The sequence below is a fragment of the Laccaria bicolor genome, genomic scaffold (genome assembly GCF_000143565.1).
Source record: "Laccaria bicolor S238N-H82 LACBIscaffold_4 genomic scaffold, whole genome shotgun sequence".
Lineage (NCBI taxonomy): Eukaryota > Fungi > Basidiomycota > Agaricomycetes > Agaricales > Hydnangiaceae > Laccaria > Laccaria bicolor.
The window spans coordinates 1,746,336-1,762,881 of NW_001889875.1; the positions used below are offsets into that span (position 1 = coordinate 1,746,336).

The window sequence follows — 16,546 nt, forward strand, 5'->3', positions numbered from 1 at the left end:
AGGACAGTGTCGGATACTTCGGTTGGCGGTAAGACAGCCAAAACTTCGACGTTGCGAACAAGTTATGATAACTCTCATAATATACCAAGCAGCTACAATTTAATAGGTATCATTACGTAACTACAGCTCATCATGTGAGACTGCGTCTTCCTCCATTTCCTCAATTTCGAGCGAGACCTATCTCATTAGTACAAGATTATTAGCAACTTGAAATAATTCCTTACCTTGTCCCAAACGTTGTCTGGTATACCGCCGTCATTGGCTCCGGTTACAGGGGTATCGGGCACGCTGGAGTCGACAGGCGGCGCAGGTTTGACACTCTCATCTGTTGGAGCTGTCTCCGATACACCAAGGGACCGCCTCAAGACACGGTCAACCCGGGAGAAGAATCTATAGAAGAAAAAAAAGTTGGCGGCGAAGAACATTTCATTTCAGATCATTGTCCCACCTGTGACTATCAGGAACTTCAAAGCCAGAACGAACCAGAGCGCCATCGATCAATATTGAGGCTACTTCGTGGAGTTCTTCAGCTTCGATGTTCTTTTCGTCTTCTTGTGTTGCAAGGTCCTCGACTCGACGCAAAAGGCCCACAATTAAGGGTGAACGAGGATTAATTTCGAGCGTCTTCGCATTTGCCAACTGTCCCATCAAGCCTTCACGGCCTCCCTTCGAGTTCTGCGCACCTGCTACAAGTCAGTCTCTGCAGATATGAGGATGGCTTTGCGCACTCAATATCTTTTGAACATTTGCGGTATACCCGTCGATGTTAGCAACGACCGCACAAGGACTCTTCACGAGTCGATTGGAGAGAACAACTGGCAATAAGTTTAGCATAAGTTGCCTTGATGGGCATCAAAATTAAGCCACCATTTCGGACTATATCTTTGGCTTCCAATTTGAGCCAATCCAGCAAAGGTTTGAACTTTTCATCAAGATCCTTCTGTTGCTCCTTCTCTTCTTCAGCATCGAGTCCTATACATTATGACTAACAAACGATACAAAAATTATTGTGTTTCTTACCTTCATCGCCAAACTGTAATCCAGCTTTCGCAACGTCTTGGAATGGGATTCCCCTTGGACAGCGAGGTCTTAGTGATTTTCGACAAGACCACTGAAGTGATAACTTACTTCCATTGTCTAAGATTACTCACGAGAATTTCATCGACGGGGTCCGTGAGGAGAAGTACTTCATATCCTCTAGCGTGAAGTTTCTCAATAAAGACGCTCTGAGAGAGAAGTTCGGGTGTTTTCCCTATTTCAGCGAGATAAAATATCTATCTCGAGATGGATCAGATGAACTTGAGGGATTTTCCGATTTCGCTTACCTGCTTCTGGCCATGCTTCTTATTTTCAAGGTACTGTTCAGGGTTCAAGATGAGTCAATTGTCGTTACGCGGCTGACGAGAGCGGACCTGGTCAAGCGACGTCTTATTTCGTTGATTTGTAGAGAATCGCGTCAAAGATGTCAATTTCGCTTGATTTTTTGAATCTTCCACAGCTCCTAGCTTGATGATAGAACCGTAGACTTCTTGTATTTTCTCAAACTTTTCAGGATCTTCCTCCGAAATTTTGGTGAAGAGCTGTATCATGCGCTTGATAATCATTTGCTTCAATTGCTTGAGAAAACGGTTGGATTGGAGGGTTTCACGAGAAACGTTGAGGGGCAAATCTTCCGCTAACAGGAATTTGTGTGTTAGGTTGTCATCAAGGAATCAACCGTTGATACGTACCATCAACCACCACCTTCACCCAACTCGCCCATTTCGGTAAAGAATCATCACCGAGGTCGGATGTGATGAAAACGCGTTTGACCATTAATTTCACGTCCTTAGGCTTTTGTTCTGGCAGTGTTTGCCAGAACTTCGCGTCCCTGAGGAGCAACCGTAATGTCAGCCCGTGAGTAACAAATCGAGGGAGGACATACAATCGAGACGGTAAAAATACGATGGCCTTGAAGGCTACTCCAGAGCCGGAATCACCAGAAAAGTGATGCCATGCCAGAGGATCCGAGAAATCTTTGAAAAATGTTTGATAAAACAAGTTGTATTCCTCTTGAGTATGTGTAAGTTGATGCCCAATTTATCACATTCTAATGACCTACGATCTGATATGTTTTTAGGATCCCTGCGAAAGGAGATAAATACCCTAAAAGACCTGATGGAGGCGAGGAGCTAACCTTGCCCACAGAGGAGGCTGAGCGTTGAGCCGGCTCCACTCTTCTTTGGTCACATTCTTCACCTTTGGTAGCACAGACTCCTTCGCTTCGTCATGTTCCGAAGCCACTTCAATAATCGCCTCGTCGTCTTCGTCTGGTGTTGACGGGACGTTGAGGGCTTCTGAGGGTTCTGGAACCTCTGGCGTATTTAAACCTTCTTCGTCGGCAACCTCCTCTGTCCATCTTTCAAATAGATAAATGGGAAACGAGGAAGAGAAGGAGGAATGCTTGTTGCTGTGTCGGGGGGGTTAGTTTCTTTACGTTTCAAGCCAAAAAACAAGTCACCTACACAAGGCCTGAGATCGCATTCGTTTCAAGATATTCCAACGAATCGGGCTTCAAGTAAAGTGTAATTTCGGTACCTCGGCCAAGAGTGTTGCCCCTCGGGTCCTCAAAAATCTCATAGGAGCTTTCATCCGCCGAGGAACTAAATACGTGTTGAACAGGATTAGGGTTCCTGTCAGTTTTCGGAGGGATGGAAGCAACTTGGACCCGATCGGCCACAAGGAAACTACTGTAAAACCCGAGACCAAAAGCACCAATAAGGTTCCCAGTAGCAGCACCTTCTTGCCCTTCTGCCAAAGAAAGGAAATCAGATGTGCCCGACTTGGCCAATGTACCCTATGCAAAGTGAATATATGCGGTCAATCATCGTAGGCCATGGCTCACCAAGTTTGTTGATAGCTCCTGTGGCGACATGCCAATGCCGGTGTCTAGTGGTTCTTAGATAACTTGAGTGAAGAGGCCCGTTGACAAACGCACCAGTGATGACGATACGGCCATTTGTGCCGTCTTCGTCCTTCACGGCTTTGATAGTAATGTTCAGGGAATCTGTGCCATCCCAAACACTCTTCTCCGTCAAAGCCGTGATACGTAGCTTTTCAAGTGCATCATTGGCGTTCGAAATTAGTTCGCGAAGAAAAATTTCCCTATTTCCAAAATAAGATCTAGAATCACCGAACACAAATACAGAACGATTACTTGTGCGAGTAGAGACTAAGCAAGAAATTAGGATGCTGGTCTACCGAAGGTGGTTGTGAAGGACACACCTATTAATCACAATTTTTCGCAGGCGCGCAACATCACTCTAAGAGGCACACGTAGAACGTCAACGAGTGTAAAAAAAAACAATGCTGGGGAACAGACCTGATAGTTTAGTTTGACGGGATGCTCAGCAGCAACGTGAATGGACAAAAGTCCCAATGAAAGGACCACCGACCGCAGAAAATGCATGTGGAACAAACGCTGAGCGGCTAGGGTGTTCGACACCTGGCAGTTGGGACTTGGTTGGGACGTTCAAAAACCTGGTGAATCAACCTTTGAGTTTATTTATAAGTTAGATGATGATGACGTGTCAACTTTGTTCTTCCCTTGGTCTTCCCGGCCGGTTTTGCCGTCCGAGGCCGTACTTGCCGAATGCTCATATGTCGACCGTTTAGGTTATAACACTATGTCTTCCTCTTCATTTGCGCCCCCACTACCAGTAGGTTGGACTGAACACGCTGGTGTGACATTTTATTCCACATACGTTGGTTTTTTGCTAAACCGCATAACAGATCCAGGGGGTCATTTCTACTACTTCAACTCTCAAACTCAGGAATCTACTTATGTTCGACCATTACCTCCATTCTTCACGTCCAGTCATGCTTCCCAACCACTACGGAATAAAGAGAGACCACTCGTCAAAACACCCATACCTGGCACCGATTGGCTACGCGTGAGAACGACTGAAGGAAATACCTTCTATTCGCACAAAATAAGAAAAGAAAGTGTATGGATCGTACCAGAAGAAATCGAAAGTGACGTGAAGGCTTTTGAACAACAAGAGCGTGAGAGGGAGGACATGTCGTCTCGGAACAAGCCAGTCGGCGAAAATAAGCTTGAAAGCTCTCAAGGGCACGAAGGTCGCAAATCTGTGAAGAGGAAAATTGATCATTCTGTGCCTCTCGACGAGGTTGAAATCTCGAAGAGGGCAAAGGTTGAGGAAGAAGAGGAGGAGAGCGAGGAGAGCGATGCAAGCGAGGAGGAGGATTGGCAGCGCGAGGCAGCCGCACAACTGGCAGAAGAAGCAGCTGAGGAACGAAAACGAGTCGAAGAAGAGGAAAGAAGAGCGAAGGAGGCGGAGGCAGAAGCAAAACGAACAATCGCGGTGGACATTCCTCAGAAGGTGAATTTATCCCTTGACGAGGGGAAAGCACTGTTCAAGGTGAAAGATTTGGCTATTTCGCGTCAGTGTCACAATCTCAGATCCTACCACAGACCCTCCTGAGGGAGAAGGATATCAACCCTTTGCTTCCTTGGGATATATGTCTGCCACAATTCATATCAGACCCGAGGTATACCCTCCTTCCATCAGTCGCGGTTCGTCGGGAGGCCTTTGATGAATTTTGCCGTGATCGTTCTCGCGAATTACGACAGTCCAATTTGAAGAAGGAGAAACGAGACGCAGACCCTGCAGGAGAGTACGACAGGCTCCTTCGAGAGGAAGTCAAGAGCACAAGAGCAAGTTGGACTGACTTTCGCAGGGCGTGGAAGAAGGATAGAAGGTTTTACGGATGGGGAAGGGATGACAGAGAACGAGAGAAGCGGTTTAAAGAGTATTTGAGAGAGTTGGGTGAACGTATGTTGAGTTTATTTACCCACTTGTTCGTTGTTGAACCCGCGATTCAGAAAAACGAGTTGCCGCGCGAAAAGCCGAAGCGAATTTCTTTTCCCTGTTGAAGGAACATCAGGCGAAAATTAGGAAAGGTTCAACCTGGAAAGAGGTTTGATCAATTATTTTTCTGCAGTGCAAATTGCTTATGGTGTTGCACATTACAGACAAAAAGATTACTGTCTGGTGATCGTCGCTATGATGCAATCGCATCGTCGTCTTTGCGAGAAGAGCTCTTCAACGCATTTATGAAAGGGACAGCGTTAGAGCCAACAAGGTCTGAAGAACTAGTGCCAGTGGTATCTCAGGGCGAAGCTCAAGAAGACCACCAAGGACGGAAAGAAAGAGCAGTAAAGGAACGTGAAGAGCAAGTGAAAGCCGAATTGGGTCGTTTGAAGACCAACATAGAAAGGTCAAAAATCGTTAGCAACAAAGTAGAGGGAGAGAGCATATTCATGTGCGCAACCTTGCCCGCCTCTAGTCCTGAACAACGCCCTTACGCCATCAACCATTTCGCAGGACGTTGATGACAGATGCAATTCATGATCCTCAGGTATGGTGCTTTGGCAGCCACAATCCCCTGCTAACAGCTGCCTTGAAAGATGACTTGGGAAGGGGCGCTTCCCCAACTTCGGACCGACCCGCGCTTTACGAATTCGCCACTTTCCTTGAATCAACAAATTCACTTATTCCATTCCCATATCAGTCGCATACGGTCAAAGTACCTTGACAGCCTCAGAGACCTCTTGGAATCCCACGCACCGTCGCTTGCAACATCTTTCAGTGAGCTGCCCCTTCAAACACTCCTTTCTTCCCTGCCCGCTGTGAAACTTGGGTACGACATTAAACATCTAGAGCAAGAGTTTTCCAGATGGCAAAGGGAACGGACTCAAATTTCACGTCGAGCATTCGATGAAATGCTGTCTGAGAATTCCTTCGTTGAGTTCTGGGGTCGGCTGAGTAAAATAGGTGGAGATGGGGTAGAGGGCAGCGTCAAAATTGAGAACGAGGATATTGGGGAGGGTGAAGGCGATAGTGGCGCCAGTAAAGTTGACATGAAGTCACTCGCTAAAAACATCGACATACGAGAAATGGAAAAGGTTTTGAAGGCGAGTACTTATTATGTTCCTCCACATCAGCGTTTTCTAAAGTTAAACAGAACGATAAGCGGTTCATCATGTTCGACCACCTACCAAAGGAAAGAGAACAATGGTTGAGGGTACGACGATAACAGACAAAGTGTCTGCGCATGCGCTAATATGCTTTTTTTTACAAGGGCTATCTGTCAGGCTTGGCCGCTCCCAGTCTGTCTGTCCATACCCAATCCTAAACGCTGTGGGCTGAAAAGATGGGCATGTACGGCACGCACAGCAAATTGAACTACTGCCAGCGGCTTCAGACGAGGCGTCCAATGTAGTAATGACAAAGGTTACGCTGATAACTTGGCTTTCTTGCCCCGATATCCAAGATGTATCTGCTGTTCAGTTTACGAGTTTCAAGCACCTTGCAATTTGACTTTAACACCTGTAATTTATTGGATTCCAATGCAAGGTTGATGCTCACTTGGGACTGCGGTTCTCCGATGCTCAATTGCTTAGTTTAAGTTAGAATGCAGAGTTTTTGCACATTGGTTGCGCGGTCCAACTTGCAAGGCGGTCACAATACAGGTTTGGTAACGATTTTCAACCGGCCCGGAAATGATAAGTTTATGATGCCGGATGTTCACTCTCACTTGAATGCCATCCAAACCACAATTAGGAAGCCTCGCCGTTCAAACACCTTCATCGAGGCCGCAAGTTGTTAATGTGTCTCCCTCGACATGCCATGACCTGTCTTTATTCAAAGGTTCCTTGCCGTCCTGAAGCTCCCTTGTTGGAAAGCTGACGAGAAAACCATCAGAAATCCTGAGGGAGTATAGAAAGCTCGACGACACCATAACAATGAGACTTAACAGAGCCAACGCGGCGATGCGAGACCAGGAGCGAGCGCAGGATGGATTGGGGGGCGAGAATGCCCAAAATCAGGCATGTGCGTATATTTGGCGCGAGCTCGTTGGTCAGTCGATCCCGACAAACCTGCCTTGACCTTGTCCCTTATTAGATTTATTACATTGTCGCAGGAAACTGGAAGCGCAGGACACAATTGGTGGAGTATTGTGCGAATGTTGTTGACGAAGATCTCAAGGAAAAGCAAAGGGTTATCCATGGTCAATCCAACGATCCTACTAGTCGGAGAAAGACTCAGGCGGCCATATTCGCCAATGAAGTAAAAGTGTGTTCTCCCGTTGCCGGAATGGTTGACTCCTGCTGACTGGTGTATCATCAGCGAAATCAAATCCACAACGAGTTGACGGTGGAGGATATCATTAGGAAACGTTCGGTTGATGGTGGGTCACGAAATGTCAACATTTGAGTTTATCTTATACATCTTTAGCATTTCGTTCTCGATGCCAATACTTTGTTCCCCCGTTAACCGATGTTGAAGCTCGCACGATGTGGGATAGCGGACAGTAACTTAACACAAGTTGTGTACTAAAGATGCATATTTATGCCGCATATGACGCAATCATAGCACACCCTACCTTCATCTTGCCTTCATCATACTTGTATCACGACCATCATGATCTTTCCACTCTACACCTTGCTCTGTCTCTCTGCCGTCATCTCAGCAGGTCGAATTCCGCAGCTCTCTCCCCAAAGCAATGCTCAAGAGGTATTACTGTTGAACACCAGAGTCCCCGTTCAACTCGGCGTTATGAGCCGCTGCCCCGACGCTTTGTTATGTGAAAGTCGGTTCAATCAGGTTTTGGACCAAGTCAGCGACAAAGTTGACCTTTCTCTGGTCTATGTTGCGAAGTATCCATATTCTTCTGATCTCGAGTTCACTCTCATCGCTTTATCTTACAGGTTGGACTCTTCCCAACCCGACTTTGGTGTTTGGTGCATGCATGGTCCCGATGAGTGCGCTGGAAATGTTCAGCAGCTCTGTGTCGCGAAATATGCGCCCCCGGAAAATTGGTGGGAGTTCGTTCAATGCCAAAACTATCAAGGCCGCGAAAATATTGGCGATTCGGATGTTGCCCTTAAATGTGCAAAAACAGCCAGAATCGATTGGGAGAACGGAGGGGCAGGATACTGCGCTGGCCTTGATGGAAGTGGAAGGGGAAGAGAGGGAGTTCAGCTGCTCAAGGAAAGCGCATCCCTGGGTCAAGAGTTGGGGATAATGTTGGTTATCTCCAAGTTACATCTAACTTTGCGTGTTACTTATGAAGGTCGTTCAGAAAAAGTTGCACAATCCTCATAAGTGGCCGGAAGGTCTGTGTCCATGATGGAACATGGAAGGAGTGTGAGGTGAGAATAATGTCCCTCGCTCGTGCACACATGTTAAATATTGGGGAAATCTAGAAAGGACACACAGTTAATGATTTTGTAAGACAAATTGAGGAAGAATATGAAAGGCTCAATAGGAAATGATTAGACCAAGAGCAGGGACATTCGGACTTCTTGCCTAAATTGAGGATAATAGTCATCATTTCGCAGTGGGAAGGACAGTTCATTATCCCCAAACTAATTCATATAAGATGACCAAGGTATTAATGGCTATGAGCGGTACTGCGCATGACATTATGAGCTTCAAGACAGCACAATATGGTAAAAGATCCGTACTTCGCATAAGAGTCCTCACAGCACCGATGAGATCTACTAATCTATCCTTCATCCCAACCTCGCTTGAACCTGAACCATAGGTTGTCTGATCATAGGACTGTTGAAATCCCGTATTGGCGTCCCGGACTTGTCGCGAAGATGATAGCCATCCGACTAGAAGACAGTCACATTCAGCACTGCTGTTATTTGAAGGATGGGATGGTACTTTTTGCAAGAAAGCGGTCTTCGTTCAATATCGCAATTGCGTTTATGATCAGCAAAGAAACCTGAAAGATCATGCCAAACATCGTCGCAGGCGTTGAAACTTGTGGAAGTTGGGGGAAGTGAAGTGTTGACAAGCGTCAGGCATACTTACGTAAGTGGCTCTACAACACTTGTGTGACACAGCGGTGAGTCTCCCAACGACAGCAAAATAATGCAATCCCTGCGCAATGGTTTGCTCATGATCTCACTTCACAATATCTCTCTAAATGAAAGTTCACAGGAGAACGACGTTTTCGTGCTGTTCTCTCTCAGCCTCATTCGCCGTCGCTCATTCATTGTCGACGGTACACCCCAGTTTTTTGATCCTCTCCATTGACTTTACTCACAGAGCTTTAGTGCCAGTTTTATGAACCCCTTCGCATGGGTTAAAGAGAAACTAGGCGCTGGCTTACGGGAAAAACCAACCCAAAAGGAACTGGAAGCAGGGAAGCTACAGGCTCAAAGAGAGGGAACGGCAAACGTCTTTGAGGCCGTCCCTGTACCCACTAAGAAGGCGCTCAAGCGGGTCACCACACCACTCAAACCCAAGCCAACCTCTGTTCGTTTATAACGCTCTCTACATGAATAACTGAACAAATCTATCTCGTTCAGCACAAATACTCGACGGCCAACTTCAAGATTTCTCATCGAAAACTCAACATGCTTGGCCAACAAATATCCGGGAAACCGATAGATTACGCGATCCTACAAATGCAATTCAGCGAGAAGAGGGCTAGCACCCGCATCATGAACATGTTGGTAACGGCGAAAGACCATGCCAGTCGTTACAAGCAGTTGAAAGAGCCAAAGTTGATCGTTGGTAAGCATCCGCGGCCCCATTTCACAAAAAAATCCACTACAACATTTGGACAGCTGAAGCGTGGGTTACAAAAGGCCCACGGCAACCTGGTCAATTGGAACCCCGTGGACGAGGACATTATGGCATTCGAACCCACCCCAACTCGAAGATGACTGTGGTTTTGAAGGAGGGCAAGACACTTGAGCAACAGAAGGCTGAGAAGCGGAAGAAACAGCTGAGAAAAGTGGTTTCAGCGGCGCTTGCGCGGGAAGACAGGCCCATTCGAAATCCTGCGCCTACTTGGGGATGGTAGATTACAAGTTTTGTAGCCTTTCTAATTTGATCTTGGCGCCCGCTAAAAATACACGTACCCACGTTTGAATAAGCTACGTTGCGTTTTGGTTTTGAACGGCAAAGATCAACACCTTCCACAATGCCAAAATTTTGGCCAACCATCCTTTTATTTTCTGGCTTTGTCTCAGCGCTTGCCTCTAGCCAGTCATTTGAAAATACCGCTATCGTCCGGACAGTGGAACTTGGGGGCTCTGTCGTCCACGTCACTACAACCTACGCAATCAAGTCACTCACAGGAGCCTCGAATGTCTACACAATTGCAATCAGCCATGATGAGAGAGAGCATACTAGTTGGCTAGAGGCGAAGGTGAAGGGTCAACAACAGTCGCTACCCACCCAGGAACGCGCTTTCGACGCAACCAAGTATGTGCTCCTTGCTCATGGCCATAATTTTTGACTCAATCTTTTATTAAGGGGGTATCACTTGGTGGATGTCACACTACCAAAAACCCTTCCTGTGAACAAGACCCTAAATCTTGTTCTTGAGACCATACAAACCCACGTTACACACCCTTACCCGGAAACCGCAGCACAAGGCGACGACCAATCTCTCAAATATACAACCAATCTCTTCGTCATCAGTCCTTACGCGACTTCTGTACAACGTACCAAACTTAGGTTAGTCCCCCTCTTCTGATGGACGCGCTTTGTTCACGACGGAAAACATAAGAGCCCTCACCCCTCGCCTTCTGTCTCATACTACGCCCGAGAACGTCGAAGCTTTTACGAACGACGCTCCCGTTACAACATCTGGTGCAACCATCGTGTATGGACCGTATAACGATATTCCTTCCTCCACAACACATGCCTTCATTTCGGAGCATCAGCAGCCTATCACTGTTCACTATCATCATGAGCAACCAGTCCTCGAAGTTTCAAGGCTAAAACGAGTGGTGGAAATCAGTCATTGGGGTTCTAATTTGAATACGCAGGATGATATATTCTTACACAATGCTGGACCAGCGTCAGTGATCATCTTTACATTTTACTCATATAATTTTGGTGTCTGATGCCCTGCACAGATTGAAAGGCCATTTCTCTCGTTTGGACCACCAAACTCAGTCGTACTTTAAGAGGCCCGCTCCACATGTTCTCTCAGCCCTTACACTTCACCTCCCCGCGGGCATCCGAAATACTTACTATTATGATCTGATTGGAAACGTATCCACCTCAAAACTCCGAGCAGCTGCCTCTGTTCCAAAAAATCAGCAAGGCAGTCAATTTAGCATTTTGGAACTCAAGCCACGATATCCCCTTCTAGGAGGGTGGAATTACAGCTTCACACTTGGATGGGATGCACCCCTAGAAGATTCCGCCAGCTACGACAGGCACGATGGCAAATACATCGTTGAAGTGCCTATCTTGACTCCGATTCCTGGCGCAGTAGTTTCGGATGCAGAGTTGGTTGTTATATTGCCTGAGGGTGCCTCGTAAGTCGTTAGACTCTAATCAATTTTCCGTACACCTATTCATTTTCCAGGGATGTGGAATTTTCTCTGCCATTCCCCGCCCTTTCGACCACAATCGGAACACATATTACTTACCTGGACACTACAGGGCGTCCCGCGCTGACATTTAGATATAAAAATTTGACAATCAGACATGCCCAGAACATATATGTAAGTTTGCCACTGCTTTAGTGCCCACGACCTATCTGACCTTGAAACAGGTATCCTACAGGGTGGCGACGTCGGCTCACCTAAAAAAGCCATTCGCTGTGGCGGCCGCATTTTTCAGTGTGTTCATCCTTGCGATGTTCGCTCGGCGTGTCAACGTTACGCTTCACCAAAAGAAAAAGGCCGTGTAACATAGCGAGAGATACATACCTTCCTACTGAAAGCTAATTTGATGAAGTCAATCGTCCATGATGAAAGGATAAAATATTTGTGAGGATATGTGCATGCTGTACATCATTGTTTGAACCGTAATAATAAATCAAAAATTTTGAACTTCTCAATAATGATTCGCAATGTCACGGCCACTCATAATCCAGCAGAATACTTGCGATCGTTTTCTGTTGGCTCCACAAACGTTCTTTCTTGGTTTGCCCAAGATGGAACCAGACGACACGGATCCACAAGGACTTCCGGACAGCATGGTGTTTCAGAGCCAGCAGTAGAACCAAAACTTCCGCGCTACTTGCGAAGACAGGCCTTGCAGGCCGGACCGACACACTCTGTCGACACCAAATATCTTCCCAAAACCACACCTGACGCCAGAAGGCCATCACAAACTGTACGCAAGTTCAGATCCCGGCATTACGATCCTTCGCAACAAGAAGCAAAGTCGGAGGTCCGTTTGCTGGAGCCACATGTGCTCTCGGCTAGGTTGAGGAAGTGTTGTGATGCGGGCAACGTCGACGAAGCCGTTGCAATGCTAAAAAATGCACCACTGGATGCTCAGAATACTCCCGTGTGGAATACCTTGATTTGGGAGTGCATGAAAGTGAAACGCTTTCAGCTGGGGTATCAACTTTTCGTAGACGTAATGTCATTTCTTCGATATCCTTTGACACCATTTCTCAAGCGTTTCTACCAGATGAAAAGGCGAGGGTTCAGTCCAACTACCCGCACCTTTCAGACTATGTTCAATGGCCTATCAAAGATTGAGCATTGGGCCACTCATCCCAAACAACTCGCCAACGCAAGATCCTTGTACGAGGGCTTCCAGCGGCATATAGCTACTGTTAAGAAACACGATCCCACCAGCTCAGAAATATCCAGTAATCCCTTAGCATCATATCTCAAAGTTCTCGGAGCAGCAGGGCAATACCAAGAAGTCTTTGATGTCTACTACGCCATTGATGCCGAGGGTCCATTCGCTGCCAATGAATACATCTTCACCGCCATGTTCCAGGCCCTTTCAACGTCAGCTTTTGCCTCAACGGACCAAGGTGGTGCCAAAACCGCTGGAGACGCAAGATTACTCTGGATGCAGATGTTGAAAGCCTCTAACAAAACGCCAGGCTTCTCTATTGACTCTTATTCTGCCGTAGCGGCGATAACAGCATTATCGAGTGGAAGTAAAACAGATCAAGATCTGGCATTCAAGATCGTGAAAGAGTATTTTGGTCTGGCAACAGGCGAAGACAAACATTCAGCGGGAAGACTCCCGCTTGGTGCGGAGTCTCTTGCGGCTATTTTAAGGTTATGCAACCGAACCCAACAATATTCTGCTTGTCTCGACTTTTTTAAGCAGGTGAAAAGACGGCCGGAAGACACTGGCGGCGTATCGATCCTCGATCGGGCGCACATAGAGGAAGTGCTTCGGGCACTATCAATGAGTGAAGAACCAGGATTAGCATATCGTTCTCTCGACACTCTCGAGTGGATGCTGCGGCAGGAAATTACAAGTCCCAATGGTCCGAAGATCCGGCCAGCCATATCCACTTACAATCTTGTCCTCGCGGCGTGTTGGCGTGGTGTGGATTGGAACTCAGCCACTCGAACCTTTGAATTAATGACGGGATACCACTGTCACGATTTCATGGAAGGTTCATTGGCTGACCCACCTAAGCTGGATAAACGGGCGCCTGGCCGAAACCTTGCTCCCACAGCAGAATCCTTGTCAAGCATGGTCCGAACGGCGTTCACCTCCAAAAATCGTGCGAATATGCGGCAATGTTTACGGATCGTCGACTTCCTTGGACTTCGTGATCTTTGGCATCCGGGTGGAGTAGAGTCCAAGAAATCACTCAAACACCATGCCTTTTACCTAACAAAATTGTCGACAGCTTTGGTTGAGATGGTCGATTATGTTTCAAAAGGAAATCACAAGCATGCTTCATCCGAGAAGGAATCCATACAGTGGAACGCTCTCGCTGCAGAAGCTCGCAGGCTGGCTGACAAAAACCATACACCCCTGATACCAATGAGGGAAGTGGGGATGGCGCCAGTAAGGCCTCGGCCTGAAAGGACAGGAAGGAAAGCGTTGGGCCAATCTGTTGATCTAGTGGATTGATAGTGAATTGAAGCATCTGTAGTACTTATTCACAGCTATCTATGCATCACAAGCTATCTTAGTTGATCGGGTATAGATTTGGATATTTGAATAGCCTCGTAATTAGATGACAACAACATGCACGTATCGTCCAAGCGTACACTAATAATAAATTTAAACAAGCAACTTAACTAGGCGACAGATTTGGGTCTATCGCCTGGTCGTATTTTACCTCCATCGAATCCGTGGAAAGCAGGCGACGGAGGAACAAAGGTATCCTCTGTAAGGGCCATAGACACTGGTTCATATACATGTATACCGGGGGGCGTTGCAGGTGGTTCAACGCCAGCTATGTAGCTATGCACGGGATTCATCGGCATAGGGCTCATCCGACTTCTTGGAGTGCGAGCTCGAGCAATAGCACGTCGTGCGCTACGTTTGCGACACAGCATGAAGATCCACACAACACTGCAGATGACCACGACCAGGGCGTTCAGCGCAACAATTGCAAGCATTGCTGGAAGGTATTTTCCAATCATTTCCAAAGATGTGGAGATGTCATTGGAAATGGCAAACGAAGGAGCCACCGAGATACCGTTCAACCCAGTAAACGTAATATTGGTTCTGGGGGTACCTCCACGGACGTTGTGAAAATCGACTGACGCATCGTCCGAGTCGATAATGGACAGTAGCTTCATGTATGGGTTACCCACATTGCCTGATGAATCGAAGTCGCCAAAATCGTAGACCGAGTAAACAGAACGCAGAAAGTTATCGCCAATGAGCCAGTCACTGTTATTTGTTTCTTAGCAATGTTTATCCCAACAAATTAAGTTGAACGTACAAATCAGTCGCAATGGAAAACGTCTGCGGAACAAATGAACCTAAGCAGACAGTGGGGTCAGCAAGGGTCGCTGGATTCACATCCAGGGGGTGGACTGGGAAAACCTGTCCTCTAAAGCGACTCAACAAAAAGATTTGACTGAGAAGGAGGAAATACAAACCCAATCTGCAGCGCCATGTCAATCTCAGCCGAACAGGGGACTCTCCAATACCCTATTGTGGAGTCAAAGTATGCGCCTGCAACATCACCATATATTGCGTTGCAGATCTCCTTTGGTGCATATCTGTTTACTGGTTGAATGATCGGAAAAACACACAACATATTATGGTTGACGAACGTGTAAGATGAGCCACTATCCATGAGTACCACGGCTTTATTGCTGGGCGCACCCGGGACTTTCGTTGTCGCAGGAGTGATCGTCTGATTCACGATGACAGCGTCGAGAAGAACGTTCCACCGATGAGGCGAGTTTACTGGCCACGTTGAGATGGGCGCGTTTCCGGTAACCCCGGAGTACGCTGGGTCAAATTCTCCTAAGGTGGATTGCGGAAATATTAGGGAGGTTGATTGAGCAAGTCTTTCGACCACAGCACTAACCTATGGAAAAGCTTCCAATGACCTCAGCGCCAGGTTCAGACTCCCTCTGCAGTGCAAAAGCAATGAAGTTTGGCTCAGATGGATTGGCCTCGAAGAGGTTATAAAGGAGACTCCGTCCCAAGGATGATTGAGTGCCGTTAAGCGTGAAATCAATTGTGGAGAGTGACGTGAATCCCAGGCCGGCAATGCCTTTGGCTCCATACCCTAAAGCAGGATTTACAACGTCGGTTGCATCAACAAATGCTTGAGACGGAACTTGAATTCTGGCTCATCCAGGTCAACTTATGTCAGAGAGGGTGACAGTTATGGGACGCACCCTATAAATTCGACGGCTGCATGCGCAATATGGCCATAAGCCCAACCGATGGCATACTTGGAAAATCCCGTAAATATGAAAACGCGTAGTGGAGATGTTCTTAGGCTCACAGTCAAATTCGTTGTCGTTGACTGAAAGCTATTAGTAGGTGCGTCGACTCTCAGAAAGAAGGTCTCACCGTTTCGTTAGTATTGGGTATTGGGTAGGTATCACCCTTGATAAAAAGGTCTGAAGAACCGGTATCGAGCTGTACAGGATACTCTCGAAGAGAGTCAGTAAAGCGGCAAGGACAGTGAACGGAACGCGTACCAATGCCCCCCACCGTTATCTAGTGTCCATTCTGCAGTGAGACGAACTGTAACCGTCCCAAGAGGTCATTAAACTTACATTGGCGATATAAATCAAGTCATGCACAGAACTTGAAGGTGAATCTGATGAGACGTAAGAAATGTGGCAGTGAAGTAAGCACATACTTGAGATCGAAGGCATTGGCACCGGAGGCGGATGCAGAAGCTACGTTGATTTGATTATCGGCAACAGAGTTTCCTGGAGTTCTTCGTTGTGGACCTCCAGTGCGAGATATTTTCTTGACGGTTAGTTTATGAGCTTCAGAAGTAACGGCTACTGCAGCAACAAAGAGTGGGAAAGAAAGTTTCATGGCGAAAGACCGTATTATCAACGAGTGTAGAGCAGCTGAAAACAGAGACGGCGGGGAGTGTTGCTCGAACGAGCACTAGAGCCGCTGGCCGCAGTCAACTGTCAAGCGAGCCTTGTTTGTGTAATGTTTGATGAATTCTGTCCATCTCTCACAATATCATTTGAAGTGCACTACATTGCCACTTGGCAATTATAACAGCTTCTCCCCGAATATCAAAACTAGTAAGTACTTTCCTATAAGTACTCACTCTCCCGGTAATGCAC

The 16,546-nt window shown here is 46.9% G+C and overlaps 10 protein-coding genes across 10 annotated transcripts; 7 read left to right on the top strand and 3 right to left on the bottom strand.

Moving 5' to 3' along the window:
* Positions 1-46: 46 nt before the first annotated feature.
* LACBIDRAFT_382847 (heat shock protein Hsp90) lies at positions 47-3,509 on the bottom strand. Its single transcript, XM_001877080.1, has 19 exons — positions 3,362-3,509; positions 3,265-3,302; positions 3,197-3,211; positions 2,978-3,144; positions 2,885-2,928; positions 2,505-2,836; positions 2,177-2,449; positions 2,102-2,124; positions 1,925-2,051; positions 1,731-1,870; positions 1,413-1,675; positions 1,326-1,358; positions 1,129-1,274; positions 1,021-1,073; positions 868-972; positions 729-815; positions 449-683; positions 225-390; positions 47-177 (listed from the first exon to the last, which is right to left on the bottom strand). Exons 1-19 carry the CDS (start codon positions 3,446-3,448, stop codon positions 121-123), a joined length of 2,391 nt encoding a protein of 796 aa, XP_001877115.1. The 5' UTR covers positions 3,449-3,509; the 3' UTR covers positions 47-120.
* A 156-nt stretch (positions 3,510-3,665) lies between these two features.
* On the top strand, positions 3,666-5,395 carry LACBIDRAFT_382848 (glu-rich pro-rich WW domain-containing protein; the record flags this gene model as incomplete). Its single annotated transcript, XM_001876630.1, has 5 exons — positions 3,666-3,720; positions 3,772-4,421; positions 4,475-4,835; positions 4,886-4,980; positions 5,036-5,395. 5 exons carry the CDS (start codon positions 3,666-3,668, stop codon positions 5,393-5,395), a joined length of 1,521 nt encoding a protein of 506 aa, XP_001876665.1.
* A 75-nt stretch (positions 5,396-5,470) lies between these two features.
* Positions 5,471-6,099, top strand: LACBIDRAFT_311773 (glu-rich pro-rich WW domain-containing protein; the record flags this gene model as incomplete). Its single annotated transcript, XM_001876631.1, has 2 exons — positions 5,471-5,977; positions 6,028-6,099. The coding sequence occupies 2 exons, from the start codon at positions 5,471-5,473 to the stop codon at positions 6,097-6,099; spliced, it is 579 nt and encodes a 192-aa protein (XP_001876666.1).
* Positions 6,100-6,604: 505 nt separating this feature from the next.
* LACBIDRAFT_311774 (uncharacterized protein) lies at positions 6,605-7,381 on the top strand (the record flags this gene model as incomplete). The annotated part of the gene is made up of 5 exons (XM_001876632.1): positions 6,605-6,713; positions 6,768-6,923; positions 6,988-7,139; positions 7,194-7,254; positions 7,302-7,381. 5 exons carry the CDS (start codon positions 6,605-6,607, stop codon positions 7,379-7,381), a joined length of 558 nt encoding a protein of 185 aa, XP_001876667.1.
* Positions 7,382-7,487: 106 nt separating this feature from the next.
* LACBIDRAFT_311775 (uncharacterized protein) lies at positions 7,488-8,341 on the top strand (the record flags this gene model as incomplete). Its single annotated transcript, XM_001876633.1, has 4 exons — positions 7,488-7,723; positions 7,775-8,092; positions 8,149-8,218; positions 8,273-8,341. 4 exons carry the CDS (start codon positions 7,488-7,490, stop codon positions 8,339-8,341), a joined length of 693 nt encoding a protein of 230 aa, XP_001876668.1.
* On the bottom strand, positions 7,834-8,862 carry LACBIDRAFT_311776 (ER-to-Golgi transport membrane protein). The gene is made up of 5 exons (XM_001877081.1): positions 8,739-8,862; positions 8,534-8,686; positions 8,273-8,479; positions 8,149-8,218; positions 7,834-8,092 (listed from the first exon to the last, which is right to left on the bottom strand). Exons 1-3 carry the CDS (start codon positions 8,818-8,820, stop codon positions 8,424-8,426), a joined length of 291 nt encoding a protein of 96 aa, XP_001877116.1. The 5' UTR covers positions 8,821-8,862; the 3' UTR covers positions 7,834-8,092; positions 8,149-8,218; positions 8,273-8,423.
* An 86-nt stretch (positions 8,863-8,948) lies between these two features.
* Positions 8,949-9,888, top strand: LACBIDRAFT_311777 (mitochondrial 50S ribosomal protein L22; the record flags this gene model as incomplete). Its single annotated transcript, XM_001876634.1, has 5 exons — positions 8,949-8,967; positions 9,018-9,081; positions 9,134-9,335; positions 9,389-9,596; positions 9,650-9,888. The coding sequence occupies 5 exons, from the start codon at positions 8,949-8,951 to the stop codon at positions 9,886-9,888; spliced, it is 732 nt and encodes a 243-aa protein (XP_001876669.1).
* Positions 9,889-10,008: 120 nt separating this feature from the next.
* OST1 (oligosaccharyl transferase alpha subunit) lies at positions 10,009-11,736 on the top strand (the record flags this gene model as incomplete). Its single annotated transcript, XM_001876635.1, has 6 exons — positions 10,009-10,292; positions 10,344-10,547; positions 10,600-10,893; positions 10,952-11,359; positions 11,410-11,548; positions 11,599-11,736. The coding sequence occupies 6 exons, from the start codon at positions 10,009-10,011 to the stop codon at positions 11,734-11,736; spliced, it is 1,467 nt and encodes a 488-aa protein (XP_001876670.1).
* Positions 11,737-11,888: 152 nt separating this feature from the next.
* On the top strand, positions 11,889-13,889 carry LACBIDRAFT_311779 (pentatricopeptide repeat-containing protein; the record flags this gene model as incomplete). The annotated part of the gene is made up of 2 exons (XM_001876636.1): positions 11,889-12,413; positions 12,468-13,889. The coding sequence occupies 2 exons, from the start codon at positions 11,889-11,891 to the stop codon at positions 13,887-13,889; spliced, it is 1,947 nt and encodes a 648-aa protein (XP_001876671.1).
* PR_A5 (aspartic peptidase A1) lies at positions 13,881-16,366 on the bottom strand. Its single transcript, XM_001877082.1, has 11 exons — positions 16,099-16,366; positions 16,013-16,043; positions 15,935-15,953; positions 15,804-15,886; positions 15,736-15,756; positions 15,626-15,681; positions 15,310-15,572; positions 15,029-15,230; positions 14,873-14,995; positions 14,713-14,823; positions 13,881-14,660 (listed from the first exon to the last, which is right to left on the bottom strand). The coding sequence occupies exons 1-11, from the start codon at positions 16,281-16,283 to the stop codon at positions 14,060-14,062; spliced, it is 1,695 nt and encodes a 564-aa protein (XP_001877117.1). The 5' UTR covers positions 16,284-16,366; the 3' UTR covers positions 13,881-14,059.
* Positions 16,367-16,546: the final 180 nt, after the last annotated feature.